Source organism: Hyperolius riggenbachi, chromosome 8 (genome assembly GCF_040937935.1).
Source record: "Hyperolius riggenbachi isolate aHypRig1 chromosome 8, aHypRig1.pri, whole genome shotgun sequence".
Lineage (NCBI taxonomy): Eukaryota > Metazoa > Chordata > Amphibia > Anura > Hyperoliidae > Hyperolius > Hyperolius riggenbachi.
Window position 1 is genome coordinate 194079694 of NC_090653.1, and position 17120 is coordinate 194096813.

Here is a 17120-nt window from a genome sequence, read left to right on the forward strand (position 1 = left end):
CGTGCCAGAGGGGTCTCCTCTGCTTCATAAGCCTAGCTGAATCACTCGCAACTTGTCTGCTGTTGTGAATACTTGGTGTTACTGCTCAGACCTTAGATAGTTCCGGTGTGCTTTGATCCTGGAGGAAACCGGGGATTTCACACAAGATAGGATTTGTTTGATAGCCTTAACCACTTCACCACTGAGGGGTTTTACCCCCTGACCACCAGAGCAATTTTCACCTTTCAGCGCTCCTTCCATTCATTCGTCTATAACTTTATTATTACTTATCCCAATGAAATGAACTATATCTTGTTTTTTTGCCACCAATTAGGCTTTCTTTAGGTGGGACATTATGCCAAGAATTATTTTATTCTAAATGTGTTTTAATGGGGAAATAGGAAAAAATGTGGGAAAAAATTATTATTTTTCAGTTTTTTTTCGGCCATTATAGTTTTTAAATAAAGCATGCTACTGTAATTAAAACCCATGAAATGTATTAACCCATTTGTCCCGGTTATAAAACCATTTAAATTATGTCCCTATCACAATGTTTGACGACAATATTTTATTTGGAAATAAAGGTGCATTTTTTTCAGTTTTGCATCCATCCCTAATTACAAGCCCGCAGTTTATAAAGTAACAGTGTTATACCCTCTTGACATACATATTTAAAAAGTTCAGTCCCTAAGGTAACTATTTGTTTTTTTTTTTATTGTATTTTTTTTTTTTTAATTACAAAAAAAAATAAAAATTGGGGAGTGTGGGAGGTAATGAGTTAATTTATTGTGTAAATGTAATGTTTGTATATGTAAAATGCTTTTAGGGTGTAGTTTACTATTTGGCCACAAGATGGCCACAGAGTGTTTGTTTACATGCGACCTGTAAGCGTCCGGAAGGACGCTTACAGGAAGCAGTAGGAGGCTGGGAGACGCACAATGATTTCGCTGTTTCTGAAAGAAGCAGCATTCCGGACGCTTACAGGAAGCAGTAGGAGGCTGGGAGACGCACAATGATCTCGCTGTTTCTGAAAGAAGCAGCAGATCATTGCGGGGGCTAGATCAATGAACGGGAATGGATTTTCTCGTTCATTGATCTCCGGGCGAGCGGGCGGCGGCGTGCACGAGCGGCGGGTGCGCGCGCACGAGCGGCGGGAGCGCGGACAGCGGCGGTAGCGCGGAAGGTACGGATTTCTCCGTCCCTGGTTTTTTAGGAGGGAAAAAAGGGGCGGAGAAATTCGTACCGCTGGGGGTAAAGTGGTTAAATATTATTTATTACTGTGTTATTATCTGTGCATGACTCTGGCTCGTTCTGACTACTCTTCTGCTCAGTGATTCTGTACCTCTGCCCATCTGATCTTGCTGCCGACTGTGCCTGTTTATACCTTCCTGTCTCTGCCTTCCGATTTTGTACTGCATCTGTCTGTCTGTTGCCAACTCGATCAGTCTGACCACTCTACTCTCACCAGAGGGCCCTTGACTCTGGTGAGGGACGCTGTACTGATAGTACCCACCAGCTCCTCTGGTGAGGTATAGCTAAACCTACTAGTACTACTGTTGCACTATATTGCTATTTGTTGTCACATCAGCTTTCTGATATACCTGTATTATAGGTGATTCTGCAGATCACCATATAATCAGGTATATATCTGCATTATAGGTGATACTGCAGATCACCTAATAATCAGAATTCTGTTCCTTGCTGACACAAAGGGCTTGATTCACAAAGCGGTGCTAACTGTTAGCACGCCTGTGAAAACCCCCTTAGCACGTCTAAACAATCTTTTCGCGCATAAAACTTTACGCGCGCAAAACTTTATGCGCGTAACACTTTACGCGCGTACTGCACAGAGCGCAGGGCGCACCGCGCGAAGTGCCCATTAAAGCCTATGGGACTTAGTGCGCGTAAAACTTTGCGCACGTAAAACTTTACGCGCGCAAAGTTAGCGCGTGATCTGATTGAGAAATCCGGTGCCAACCTACTTAGCACCCTGGTTAGCGCGTCTAAAGACTTTAGACGTGCTAAGTAGGTTAGCACCGCTTTGTGAATCAAGCCCAAATTGTTACACCCGACAGGAGAGTTCACTAGAGCAGCTTGTAATTGCTCAAACTCAGATGAACTAGAGCGTGTATTTGGTTTAGTGGAGGATAGGCTTAGGCAAAGGGGATACACTAACAGACAATTGACTTTGGGACACCTCAGGGGTACTAGAAGACCACGTGGGGAGCTTCTTAACCACTTGCCGACCGCCCCCAGCCGATGGGCGGCGGCAAAGACTGGGCCCAAACGACCGCAATACGCCCATCGGCAGAGGCGGCGGCAGGCGTGGTTATGCGGCGATCGCGTCATTAGTGACGCGATCAGCCGCCGGCGACTGGCTCCGCCCCCCTCACGCTGTAACCCGCCGGCCGTTCGGAAGCGCCAGCGGGTTACTAGCACCCGGATCGCCGCATGTAAATAGTATAATAGGCTTTGTAATGTATACAAAGCCTATTATACTTGCTGCCTCCTGCCCTGGTGGTCCCAGTGTCCGAGGGACCACCAGGGCAGGCTGCAGCCACCCTAGTCTGCACCAAGCACACTGATTTCTCCCCCCCCCTGATCGCCCATAGCACCCCTCAGACCCCCCCATGCCCACCCCCCAGACCCCTGTTTGCACCCAATCACCCCCCTAATCACCCATCAATCACTCCCTGTCACTATTTAAAAACGCTATTTTTTTTTAACCCCAAACTGCCCCCTGCTCCATCCTGATCACCCCCCCACCCCTCAGATTCTCCCCAGACCCCCCCCCCAGACCCCCCCCCCGTGTACTGTATGCATCTATCCCCCCTGATCACCTGTCAATCACCTGTCAATCACCCATCAATCACCCCCTGTCACTGCCACCCATCAATCAGCCCCTAACCTGCCCCTTGCGGGCAATCTGATCACCCACCCGCACCAATAGATCGCCCGCAGATCCGACGTCAGATCACCTCCCAAGTGCAGTGTTTACATCTATTCTCTCCTCTAAACACCCACTAATTACCCATCAATCACCCCCTATCACCACCTGTCACTGTTACCCATCAGATCAGACCCTAATCTGCCCCTTGCGGGCACCCAATCACCCGCCTACACGCTCAGATTGCCCTCAGACCCCCCCCTTATCAATTCGCCAGTGCAATATTTACATCTCTTCTTCCCTGTAATAACCCACTGATCACCTGTCAATCACCTATCAATCACCCATCAATTACCCCCTGTCACTGCCACCCATCAATCACCCCCTGTCACTGCCACCCATCAATCAGCCCCTAACCTGCCCCTTGCGGGCAATCTGATCACCCACCCACACCAATAGATCGCCCGCAGATCCGACGTCAGATCACCTCCCAAGTGCAGTGTTTACATCTATTCTCTCCTCTAAACACCCACTAATTACCCATCAATCACCCCCTATCACCACCTGTCACTGTTACCCATCAGATCAGACCCTAATCTGCCCCTTGTGGGCACCCAATCACCCGCCTACACGCTCAGATTGCCCTCAGACCCCCCCTTATCAATTCGCCAGTGCAATATTTACATCTCTTCTTCCCTGTAATAACCCACTGATCACCTGTCAATCACCTATCAATCACCCATCAATTACCCCCTGTCACTGCCACCCATCAATCACCCCCTGTCACTGCCACCCATCAATCAGCCCCTAACCTGCCCCTTACAGGCAATCTGATCACCCACCCACACCAATAGATCGCCCGCAGATCCGATGTCAGATCACCTCCCAAGTGCAGTGTTTACATCTGTTCTCTCCTCTAAACACCCACTAATTACCCATCAATCACCCCCTGTCACTGATACCCATCAGATTAGACCCTAATCTGCCCCTGGGGCACCCAATCACCCGCCCACACCCTCACAACGCCCTTAGACCCCAGCCCTGATCACCTCGCCAGTGCATTGCTTGCATCTATTTCCCCCCTCTAATCACACCTTGAGACACCCATCAATCACCTCCTGTCACCACCTGTCACCCCCTAGCACATCTACCCATCAGATCAGGCCCTAATTTGCCCCGTGTGGGCTCTTGATCACTCGGCCAAACCCTCAGACCCCCTTCCAATCACCTCCCCAGTGCATTGATTGTATCTATTTTCCCCTCTAACCACCCCCTGAGACACCCATCAATCACCTCCTGTCACCCCCCTAGCACTCCTATCCATCAGATCAGGCCCAATACAACCTGTCATCTAAGAGGCCACCCTGCTTATGACCGGTTCACAAAATTTGCCCCCTCATAGACCACCTGTCATCAAAATTTGCAGATGCTTATACCCCTGAACAGTCATTTTGAGAAATTTGGTTTCCCGACTACTCGCGGTTTTGGGCCCGTAAAATACCAGGGCAGTATAGGAACCCCACAAGTGACCCCATTTTAGAAAAAAGACACCCCAAGGTATTCTGTTAGGTGTATGACGTGTTCATAGAAGATTTTATTTTTTTGTTAACAGTTAGCGGAAATCAATTTTTATTGTTTTTTTCACAAAGTGTCATTTTTCACTAACTTGTGACAAAAAATAAAATCTTCTATGAACTCACCATACACCTAACGGATTACCTTGGGGTGTCTTCTTTCTAAAATGGGGTCACTTGTGGGGTTCCTATACTGCCCTGGCATTGTAGGGGCCCTAAACCGTGAGGAGTAGTCTAGAAAACAAATGCCTCAAAATGACCTGTGAATAGGACGTTGGGCCCCTTAGCGCACCTAGGCTGCAAAAAAGTGTCACACATGTGGTATCGCCGTACTCAGGAGAAGTAGTATAATGTGTTTTGTGGTGTATTTTTACACATACCCATGCTGGGTGGGAGAAATCTCTCTGTAAATGGACAATTGTGTTTAAAAAAAATCAAAAATGTGTCATTTACAGAGATATTTCTCCCACCCAGCATGGTTATATGTAAAAATACACCCCAAAACACATTATACTACTTCTCCTGAGTACGGCGATTCCATATGTGTGACACTTTTTTGCACCCTAACTGCGCTAAGGGGCCCAAAGTCCAATGAGTACCTTTAGGATTTTAAGGGTCATTTTGCGGCATTTGGTTTCCAGACTACTCCTCACGGTTTAGGGCCCCTAAAATGCCAGGGCAGTATAGGAACCCCACAAGTGACCCCATTTTAGAAAGAAGACACCGCAAGGTATTCTGTTAGGTGTATGATGAGTTCATAGAAGATTTTATTTTTTGTCACAAGTTAGCGGAAATTGATTTGTAATTTTTTTTTTCACAAAGTGTCATTTTCCGCTAACTTGTAACAAAAAAAAAAATCTTCTATGAACTCACCATACTCCTAACAGAATACCTTGGGGTGTCTTCTTTCTAAAATGGGGTCACTTGTAGGGTTCCTATACTGCCCTGGCATTTTAGGGGCCCTAAACCGTGAGGAGTAGTCTAAAATCCAAATGCCTCAAAATGACCTGTGAATAGGACGTTAGGCCTAAGGTTGCAAAAAAGTGTCACACATGTGGTATCGCCGTACTCAGAAGAAGTAGTATAATGTGTTTTGGGGTGTATTTTTATACATACCCATGCTGGGTGGGAGAAATCTCTCTGTAAATGGACAATTGTGTGTAAAAAAAATCAAACAATTGTCATTTACAGAGATATTTCTCCCACTCAGCATGGGTATGTGTAAAAATACACCACAAAACACATTATACTACTTCTCCTGAGTACGGCGGTACCACATGTGTGGCATTTTTTTGCACCCTGAGTGCGCTAAGGGGCCCAAAGTCCACTGAGTACCTTTAGGTTTTCACAGGTCATTTTGCGACATTTGGTTTCAAGACTACTCCTCACGGTTTAGGGCCCCTAAAATGCCAGGGCAGTATAGGAACCCCACAAATGACCCCATTTTAGAAAGAAGACACCCCAAGGTATTCCGTTAGGAGTATGGTGAGTTCATAGAAGATTTTATTTTTTGTCACAAGTTAGCGGAAAATGACACTTTGTGAAAAACACAATTAAAATCAATTTCCGCTAACTTGTGACAAAAAAAAAAATCTTCTATGAAGATGTATAGGAAATTTTACTTTATTTGAAAAATGTCAGCACAGAAAGTTAAAAAAAGTCATTTTTTTGACAAAATTCATGTCTTTTTTGATGAATATAATAAAAAGTAAAACTCGCAGCAGCAATCAAATAGCACCAAAAGAAAGCTGTATTAGTGACAAGAAAAGGAGGTAAAATTCATTTAGGTGGTAGGTTGTATGACCGAGCAATAAACCGTGAAAGCTGCAGTGGTCTGAATGGAGAAAAAGGCTCTGGTCCTTAAGGGGCGAAAAGACTGTGGTCCTCAAGTGGTTAAAGCTAGGAGTTGGAGCCGAGACGGAGCGGAAAAAGTGACCTTTTTACAGAATACAGCCTGGAATTTAGTAAAATGTGCCTTGGAATTTGTTATACATTTTATTCATCATGATACTTTTGTCACTGTAATTACCAATTCTGTATTTTGTACCAATTCTGTATTGTCTATATTATGTACCCTATGTTTGTTTCTTACTATGTACAACACCACGGAATATATTGGTGCTTTATAAATTAAAATAATAATAAAATAATAATTTTGGCCAAAAAGTCTACAGTGTGTAAAGGTGTACCTCAACATTGTTGAGGTAGTCATAAGCCTTAACCTTCCTGGCGGTAAGCCCGAGCTGAGCTCGGGCTATGCCGCCGGCAGGCACCGCTCAGGCCCCGCTGGACCGATTTGCATAATTTTTTTTTCCTGCACGCAGCTAGCACTTTACTAGCTGCGTGCAGTGCCCGATCGCCGCCGCTACCCGCCGATCCGCCGCTATCCGTCGCGCCGCAGCCGCCCCCCCCCCCCAGACCCCGTGCGCTGCCTGGCCAATCAGTGCCAGGCAGCTCTATGGGGTGGATCGGAATCCCCTATGACGTCACGACGTCGTTGACGTCGGTGACGTCATCCCGCCCCGTCGCCATGGCGACGGGGGAAGCCCTCCAGGAGATCCCGTTCTTTGAACGGGATCTCCTGATCGCCGATCGCCGGCGGCGATTGGAGGGGCTGGGGGGATGCCGCTGAGCAGCGGCTATCATGTAGCGAGACTTTGTCTCGCTACATGAAAAAAAAAAAATTAAAAAAAAAAGATTTGCTGCCCCCTGGCGATTTTTTAGCAAACCGCCAGGAGGGTTAAAGAGACTCTAACAAAATTTTCAGCCTTATTTCTTCTATCCAATAAGTTCCTATACCTGTTCTAATGTGGTCTGGATTACTGCAGCCTTTCCTAGTTGCACAGTGGCTGTATTATCTCTGTTATATAATCTAATCTTCTTTTCTCTGACGGCTTTGTCGGGCTCAGGCACTCAGGCTGGAATGTGCAGCTCTGCTTGTGATATGATAGAAGCTATACACACCCTCTCCAGGCTCCCTCCAGGCTCACACTGAGCTCCTCTCAGCCTATCACATGCCATGTCTTTTGTTTGTAAACACTGCCTAAAACTGGCAATTACAAGCCAGGATTGCAGCAGGGAGTGGCAGAAACAGCACAGAGGGGCCCAGGAGAACATACTGAATAGAATGGTATGCTTTATATTGTAAGCATTTTAGAGTACAGATTCTCTTTAAGCAATTCATTGTTCTGACTTACCAACAACCAACCTCTACCCTTAGAGATAATTGTTGCAGTATCTTATAAATGGTCTCCTTTCAAGTCCCTTCTAATTCGATTTGACCCTTATTCCAAAATGTATAACTCAAGTTTTTAAATGAGTATAATTTCTTGTTGAGATGTACAATGTATTATGGAACATCCTATGGAGACCAAATTTCTTCCATTTGCAGCGAGCTGCTGTATATGCAGCTTTCCCCATGGATGTTATCTTTGGGGTTTGTCAAAGTGTGTCATCTTTGGGGTTTGTGAAGAAGGTGGACACTGTAATTTGTAAGAAGGTGGCTGTCAAAAGTGTATACAATAACTATAGGACACAGGTTCATAAATCCATTATTTTTTAAAGAGATCATATTTTTTTGTACTAATATTCTTTTCTATACTGTTTTTTTCTATTCATATTTATTTTATTTTTTTATATTTTAGCCCATCATCTGGGAATATATCAGTTGTGAAAAAAACAGTGGACAAGCTGCTAAAGGGCTATGACATCCGCTTACGGCCAGATTTTGGAGGCAAGTACTGGACTAACTTTAATTTCTTCCTATAAAGGATAGTTATAATTCCATTTATAAAAAATAAAACTGTTACTATCAAGACAATTTAATCTGTAAATATTAACATAAAATATTTAAAAACTATATTCAAAAAATACAGGCGTAATTTAAAAAAATTAAAGTAGATGAAATATTTTACGGAAATGGTGATTAGACAGATTTTCCAAAATCACAACCACGACAACAAATAGCAAAAACTAAAATGTCAATCTAATTAAAATTAGTATCTATATAGTACCTATATACAGTATCTATATAGTATCTATATAGCTCTGTACACATAAATACTATATAATACACACAGATTACATAGACAAACAAGGGTAACATCAAGGCGTAAGCAGGTAAGTTGTGCGCTTGTGGCACATGGACTATTTGGGCGCCCCATAGGGCCAAAATATTGGCTATTGGGTGCCAAAAGCCGAAATTTGGGTGCCCGATAAATAGCAGGCGCTGGGCCCATCTAACCAAAATGTTTCATTTTGAGAATTACTGGTTTGAAAATTATAATTTTGAAATTTGTTTTGAGTATTATTATTTTGTAAATTATTGTTTTAAAATGTATTGTTGTAGAAATGTATAGTTTTTTTAGTTTATGTTATTTGCGGCAGAGGAAGGGGTTTTGTAAGGTTAGGTATCAGAAAGGGGGGTTTTAAGGTTAGAGATCACAAAGTGGGGTTTTAGGGTTATACATCAGGAAGGCGAGTCTTAGGGTTAGGTGGCAGGAAGGGGTGTTTTACGGTTAGGCATTATAAGGGGGGTCTAAGGTTTGGGTGTAGTAAAATATTGGTAATATTTACCAATGTCTTACTATCCTCATTAGGGTTGTAAATATTTATTCGTTTTAGACAATATTTAGAAATCTCAGCTTCTCCCGTGCCCTTTTTAATACTGTTATTTTAACATATTAATTAAAATATTAACCTATTAACTCAAATAAAGAAGAATAAATGGTAAAAAGCATTGTTATAGACAACATTTTACAATTTCGGCTTCACTCCACGCCCTTTTTTTTTTTTCTGGCGCCCTTATTTCATGTATGCCATTAAGGCACCTAATTAGTTATAGTATATCTTGTACAGCATACATATAGCTGGAACAGCAAAGCAGGCACAGCAGTGTAGAAACAATAATACCAAAATGGTGGGATTTCCAAATAATTTGACAGATCCAAATGTTTATTCTTGTAAAACATGACATAGTAACAGGTTTCATGCAATAAATACCTCTAAAATTGTGTAAAGCTGGAAAAGATCACAGAAAGTAATTAGCCCATGTTATTTTTTTTTTTATTTTCTTTAATACAGTTTCATCTGGTTCCTTTTTTTTCCAAAACATTTTTCTTTTCTTTTTTAGCACTTTTTATTTATTTATTTTACTAGCAGTTATATTTGCCTTTTTTTACATGTAAGCACATAGGGAGACAAACAAACGTATGCATAATGCCTAGTACACACAATGAGATATTCTGGCAGATTTCTTGCCAGATCGATTATTTCCAGCCTGTCCAATATGATTTCCAATAGATTTTCCGATCGATTTTCCATAGAAGTGAATGGAAAATCGATTGAAAAATCGATTGAAAATCAGATCGAACGTGTAAGAAATAATTGATCTGGAAAGAAATCTGACAGAAAATCTCATTGTGTGTATTAGGCATAAGTGAGAGTCTCCCTAGATCTGTAATTGCCCTTAAAGACACTACCCTTAATTTATTTAGAGCCTTGTTTCCTCAAGTGGATCCAGAAAATTTTAGAATCAACATAATCCACAGAGCACTTGGAAAGGTCAGAAATCTAGACCTCCCTAAGGACATAATATTCAAGTTTCATTAATATGAAGCAAAGAATCTAATTATTTTAGCTGCATGTCACCTAGACAATTTACCAGGAGTTTCTGCCTCAATCCAAATATATTTGGATTTAACACCTTCTATGCTTTTAAAAAGGAAATCACTGTGATGGGATGGCTGCTGATATATGGATCATATTCTAGACCTTATATCCTTGTAAAAGGACATACATAGACATATGACTATGGTAGGGACTAGATTGTAAGCCCCTCTGAGGGACAGTTAGTGACAAGACAATATACTCTGTACAGTGCTGCGTAATATGTCAGCTCTATATAAATACTTAAATAAATAAATACATAAATAAAACAAGGAGTAACGCCCCTATCACTAGTCTAATTTCATAGTTTTGAAGGTTAAATGATTTGCTTCAGCTATAATAGCACTTCTTCTCCAACTGATTATTACCCATGGATACTTTAATAAGGAAGACCCTTTTTGTGTTTGTTCCTATTTTATGGAATATTGGAGTTCATCACTACTCACCTCCCTGCGTTCCACTCGCCGCTGATCTCCTCTCGTCATAGACGCTGATACACACGCTGCTTCCGGCTAAACAGGAGATCAGCTGCGAGTGGAATGCAGGAAGGTGAGTAGTTATGTACAGAGCTTCCTGCTGCGTAATTACTCTGCATCTGAGGGGGGAGCACGGAGAGCGGCCCTCCCCACGGCTCCGGCTCCCCCCTCCTTTACAGCGCCCCCCTCACAACAGCGCCCAGGACGCCCGCAAGGGCCGCACGGCCCTAAATACGGGCATGGTGGCATGTTTAACAGAATTGCTACTGCTGTTGTATGAGTTTCCCAATGTCCACTTTCTGTCCCCTATTCACTTCACTTTTTCTCCTAAGTTCCCTCCTAGGTGATATTTTCTCAAGCCACTAGCAGACACTACTGCAGCCAAATAGATCAGCAGGGCTGCCAGGAAATTGGTATTGTTTAAAAGGAAACAAATATGGCAGCCTCCATATCACTCTCACCTCGGGTTGACTTTAAATAGAAGATGAGAAAAAGTGAATTGAATTAGGGCCTTTCTCTCCAAGATGGATCATAAAACCTTCTTAAAGTTGTTTATACATATAGTTAAAATAAAGGTTGATGTGTATTACTTTTTGTTAAAAGTGTTTTTCAGGAAATTCCTTGACATAAACTAAGTGTATAGGTTTATGTCCAGTTCACACTTACCGCATCGCGTTGCGTTACCCTTTTCATCGTCAATGAAAGTCATTGATGCATGACACACTTCCTACGATGCAATGCAATGGAAGTAATTCAGACGCAAAGTCTCCAGCACATGCGCACCACTCCACTAACGCCACAAAATTAAAAGAACCTGCATTACCATTGACTTGCATTACTTCTGGGCTGGTGGCGTCACCGCGCACAATGAGCAACAGCTCATTGTGCGTCTCACTGATTGTGTGCAGTTACGCCGTCATCCCAGAAGTAATACAAGTCAATGGTAATGCAGGTTCTTTTAATTTTGTTGCATTAGCAGAGTGGTGGGCATGTGCTAATACCAATTTGTTTGGGACTCCTGTCTACCAAATATAAATGGGCCTTTTGCAGCGTAAAGCATGGTAGCAGAAGATTCATGAAGGACGACACAGTCGACTTCAGCATTGATGACCTTCTTACTAAGGTCTAGCATCACTTGGAGCTGTATGATACAGGCCACATATTCTGCAAAAAAAATATGTACGGAATTTGGGAAACAATTACCAAGACATATTATGACAATTCGGAGACAAAATTGAGAAAAAAAGAAACCAAAGGTACAGTAATATTGTCAGAATTATATAATGTTTATAATTAATATTATTGAAATTGCATTAGTGTAGTGTTTGCGGTTGCACTGTGGTTTCATTGTATAGTTGCACATGGTTTCTGTCATAACCAGGGTCGGATTTACCTTAAGGAACAGTAGCCACGTGCCTACAGGCGCCTTATGGGGCAGGGGCGGGTCCTTGAATGTCCCCCTGTATGTCCAATGTGGGGAGCGCAATCTCGCTCCCCCTTCCACTGCCTGAGGGGAGGGTATTTCCTAGGTCAGGGGCTTCCCTGTCCTTAAAGTGCTGTGAATGGTGGTGAATGGGGGCCAAGTGAGCTTTGTGGGGGGGTGGGGGGGTGGGAAGGGGTTCTTGTCTAGGCTTCAAGCGGACTTTAAACAGGGTGGCATGCAAAGGATCGGCCCTGCTACCTGCCATGAGCACAAGCTTACATGCAGATGTTGGCTGGTCCCCATGCTCCTCTTGCTCAATCCAGTGGCATAGCTACAAACCTCTGAGCCCTGATGCAGAATCTGGATGTGGGCCCCCCCAGACCACATGGTGGAAGGCCGGCCTTCAGATTCGCAGAAGATTTCCCCACAAATGGAATCAGATTGGCAGCATATTTTTCTACAAAATCAATGCGATTGGCAACATATTTCCCCACAAATGGAATCAGATTGGCAGCATATTTCCCCACAAATGCTATGAGATTGGCAGCACATTTCCCCACAAATGCAATCTTAATGGCAGCAGATTTCACCACAAATGCAATGAGATTGTCAGAAGATTTTCCCCACACATGCAATGAGATTGGCAGCAGATTTCCCCACAAATGGAATCAAATTGGCAGCATATTTCTCTACAAATGCTATGAGATTGGCAGCACATTTCCCCACAAATGCAATGAAATTGGCAGCAGATTTCCCCACAAATGCAATGAGATTGGCAGCAGATTTCCTCACAAATGCAATGAGATTGGCAGCAGATTTCCTCACAAATGCTATGAGATTGGCAGCAGATTTCCCCACAAATGCTATGAGATTGGCAGCACATTTCCCCACAAATGCAATGAAATTGGCAGCAGATTTCCCCACAAATGCAATCTTATTGGCAGCAGATTTCCCACAAATGCAATGAGATTGGCAGAAGATTTCCCCACAAATGAAATATTATTGGCAGCAGATTTCCCCACAAATGCTATGAGATTGGCAGCACATTTCCCTACAAATGCAATGGGATTGGCAGCAGATTTCATCACAAATGCAATGAGATTGGCAGCAGATTTCCCCACAAATGCAATGAGATTGGCAGCAGATTTCCCCACAAATGCTATGAGATTGGCAGCACATTTCCCCACAAATGCAATGAAATTGGCTGCAGATTTCCCCACAAATGCTATGAGATTGGCAGCACATTTCCCCATAAATGCAATGAAATTGGCAGCAGATTTCCCCACAAATGCTATCTTATTGGCAGCACATTTCCCCACAAATGCAATCTTATTGGCAGCAGATTTCCCCACAAATTTAATGAGATTGGCAGCAGATTTCCCCACAAATGCAATGAGATTGGCAGCAGATTTCCCCACAAATGCAATGAGATTGGCAGCACATTTCCCCACAAATGCAATCTTATTGGCAGCAGATTTCCCCACAAATGCAATGAGATTGTGTAACGATTGTGGAATCGTCTCCGTGGTCAGCGCACCAGACGTGCGCTGACGCGGCGGATTTCCTCCACAAGCGTATAATTGAGGACACCCAGGCTAGGTGCTATGCACCTGCAGCGGAAAATTCCTGTCGGCAGGTGGAGCTGTGGAGTGCACAGGAACAGCTCCTCTGCCCTACCACACATGCCAGACAGGAATTGTACGAAGGGAAGAAACGCAATCGCAAGAGAAGCGATTGAGAGTGAGCACAGAGACAGATTGTGTGTGTGTGTGCATAAAATTAGTCGCCAACCCGCGACTGTGCACACACCACAGCAGATACGAAGCAGGAACGCGATCGCGAGAGGTGCGATCGCCAAGCGTGACACAAGGCTACAGCAAGGCGGAGCACGAGAGTAGCAAAGGCACAGCAAATCATACAATGAGGAAATATGGAAAATAACAAACGCTAGCTAACCGTGAACACCGCACTCATTCGCAACAGTGCACACGGTTACGCGCGGTCTCCACGTGATAAGCACAATAGAGACAAGCACGCCTAACTAACCATCGACAGACAAACATGAAACAGAGGACGCAAACGCTTGCTTAACGGTTACCTCACCGAGCCTCCAGCAAGCGTCCGTAGCAGACAAGACAGACACACGAAAACAGGGACAAGCGAGAGATAGGATCCACAGCACTAGCGAGAAGCGAGTGCGATCCAGGTACAGAGTAGCAGAACAGAAGGATCCACAGCACTAGCGAAAAGTGGCTAGAGCGATCCCAGAAGACAGAACAGAAGGATCCCCAGCGCTAGCGAAAAGTGGCTAGCGCGATCCCAGGAGACAGAACAGAAGGATCCCCAGCGCTAGCAAAAAGTGGCTAGTACAATCCCAAGGGGACAGAACAGAAGGATCCCCAGCGCTAGCGAAAAGTGGCTAGCGCGATCCCAGGAGACAGAACAGAAGAGATAGCTGGTAGCAACCGCTGCACCAGCTATACTCCAAGAACAGAGATCAGAACCATTTCCTGTCGACCACCGCTGGGACAGGACAACAGCAACAAAACAAACAAACAGATAAACAATCTTCACTGCACTAGGGAAATCTGCCTAGCACAGCTTCCAGGAATTACTCTAAGATAACTTCAACAAGAAGTAGCATGGCTGACACTCTCTAGGAGTGTGTAGTACAAACCCTGAAGGAATGACCAGCAAAGGACTGTGGGTAATCCCAACCTTTATACTGCCAGTCATCACAGGAGGCAGGTAGGGGATTTGCATAACGAATGTATGCAAATTCCTCAGCAGCAAGCTGCAGAACTGACAAAATGTCTCTCTTAAAGAGACCTGCAGAATGCAGACGTGAACAGTGATCAAAACGCTGCCTGTCTGCACAGGCAGCTGAGCAGATTCTCACAGTACCCCCCCTTCTAGGGTCGAATTCCAGACGACCCTTAAAACTGATATCTCCAAACCACTCTAACAGAAGACTCATGAAGGTCGGGGCAGCCCCGACAAGGTCCAATTCCAGTGTCAGTCCACCCGAAACCGACCTCATCGGAAACAGAAGCCACCGAAACATGCCCATCAGTACTACCAGTCTCAGTATAACGCCCATCAGGACTGTGAATGCCAGAGAAGAATCCATCGACACCCTCCAGACAATACCCACCACCTTCCAAGGAGCGTCCGAAAATACCAAATCTGCCACAAAACCTGTTCGAAGTGTCTCTTTCAAAACAAAAGCCGCTGTTGATCATATTCAGGGTACCAAGCAAAACTCCTCTCGGAATCTCCCAGAACGTCTTGAAGCTCCGCAGAGATTCCAAGAAGCCAGAATGCTCACCAGGCTCACATGGAGAGCTACCAAGCACCCCCATGGAACCTATGACAGTTCCAGATTCAGAATTAGCAGGACACCCATCAAGATCAGGACTTTCAGGGACCACTTCTGGGCATGCAAGCAGGCAGGCTAAATCAGAACATGTCTCCACTGAGGAAGCATCTGAGTACGCTGGTAACCGAGGTACACTTGGGCTTTCTGGGTCACAGAGCACACTGGGGTACACCAGCACAGGAGAAACCTCAGGACATGTTGGGGAACTGCCAACCTCAGAGTCCGGCATGACCAGACCAAAACCAGTACCGGGCAGAGAATCATCATGAGTGGAGGTCACAGGCACTGGACTTTCAAAAGAAGACTCGGATATAAATTCAGAAATTTTTGTGACAATAATATCATCATTGACTACATATGAGTGAAGGTCAACTAGAGCTGCAAAGGTAGTTAGCACAACAGGAATGCCTACTGAAGTGGGAAACACCTCAGAAGGACTTGGGGGGCAGAAGACATCTCATACAAGTTCTGCTCCCTTTGGGAGGAACTCGGAGACCTCCAGAACATGAAACAAGACCTCAGGAACATCATTTTCCAAGTTTTCTAAGAAGGATTCTGAACAATCCAAGTTACAGGGCAAAACTGGAACTTTATTTTGTGGACAGGGCAGATGTCCCAGGGAAGATTCCACCATAAACTGAGACTGAACTTCATTATAATTAGCGGGATGTACAGGAATATTTATTGGAACACACACTGACTCCCCAGCAGGGTCACAGATGGAAGATCTCAAAGATCTGTTTCTAAATGACAAAGGATCCCACACATCCTTGAGGAAACCGGCAGACTCATGCCAATCACAATCTGCAGGAACATCCGAGAAACAGGCATCAGATCGCACAGATTCAAACTGCACACTGTCAGGAGAGAATCCTTCAGGATTCGCACAGGAATCAACCACAGCGGCATACTCATTCATTTCAGATTGCACAAAGTCAAGACTCTCATGCTTTACCCCAGAAAGGCAGGAACAATCATCCGACAACGATGTCTCTTTATTGGAATTAATTGGTTGGTGTGTGTGCAACTCATCCAAAATCGTTTGCCATACATAGATCACCAGATCCACATCATCCTTGTCACATTAATCGGAATCAATCAGAAGGTACATAGAATCAAGACAAGCATTCAAGACATCTTCGCTTTTTGCGATGTAAAAATCGCAAAAGGCTTTCCAATCAAAATCGAATTCCTCCAGCAAGGCCCCAACATCCCAGGAAGCAAATGGGGGTTCAAACAGGCCAGTATCCAGATAATCTCCATAGGGGTGGAGTTCAGGAGCAAGAACAGATTTTTTAACTGCTTTAATATAGTGTGCGATCCTACCTATAGCAGGATCCACATAAGCTTTGGATTGGGGCAAAAAACCTGGAGATTGAGCAACATCATCATACACATCATTAGGGAGTGTTTTATTCTGATGCTTGCGTTTTTTATTTTTTCTCTTTTTAGCCACTTTGCATGTCTGCTGTTTAAAACCTGAAGTGGCAACAGACACATTGAACTGATTGTCATACTGAAAGGTTTTACATGGAAGGGAAAGATCAGCTGACCTATCAGCAGCTACACACTCAATCAGAGCAGGTGGCAAGCCAGGCAGTTTAAACCAGTGAGAGAATATCACTGCAAGAAACTGATACAGATTATCATTCCAGGAATTGATTTTTAACAGATCATATGCCCAGGTGAACAAATCGTCTTTTAAGAGCACATAAGCAAAAAGAAGAGCCGACGT

At 44.1% G+C, this 17120-nt stretch overlaps 1 protein-coding gene across 4 annotated transcripts in view; it reads left to right on the forward strand.

The window, feature by feature from the left end:
- Positions 1-17120, forward strand: part of LOC137527529 (gamma-aminobutyric acid receptor subunit beta-4) — a 608888-nt gene that overhangs the window by 190034 nt on the left and 401734 nt on the right. For all 4 annotated transcript variants that reach the window (XM_068248067.1, XM_068248065.1, XM_068248069.1 and 1 more), the window contains exon 2: positions 8085-8173. In XM_068248067.1, the coding sequence (XP_068104168.1) occupies positions 8085-8173 (89 nt within the window). The remainder of the gene's footprint in view (positions 1-8084; positions 8174-17120) is intronic.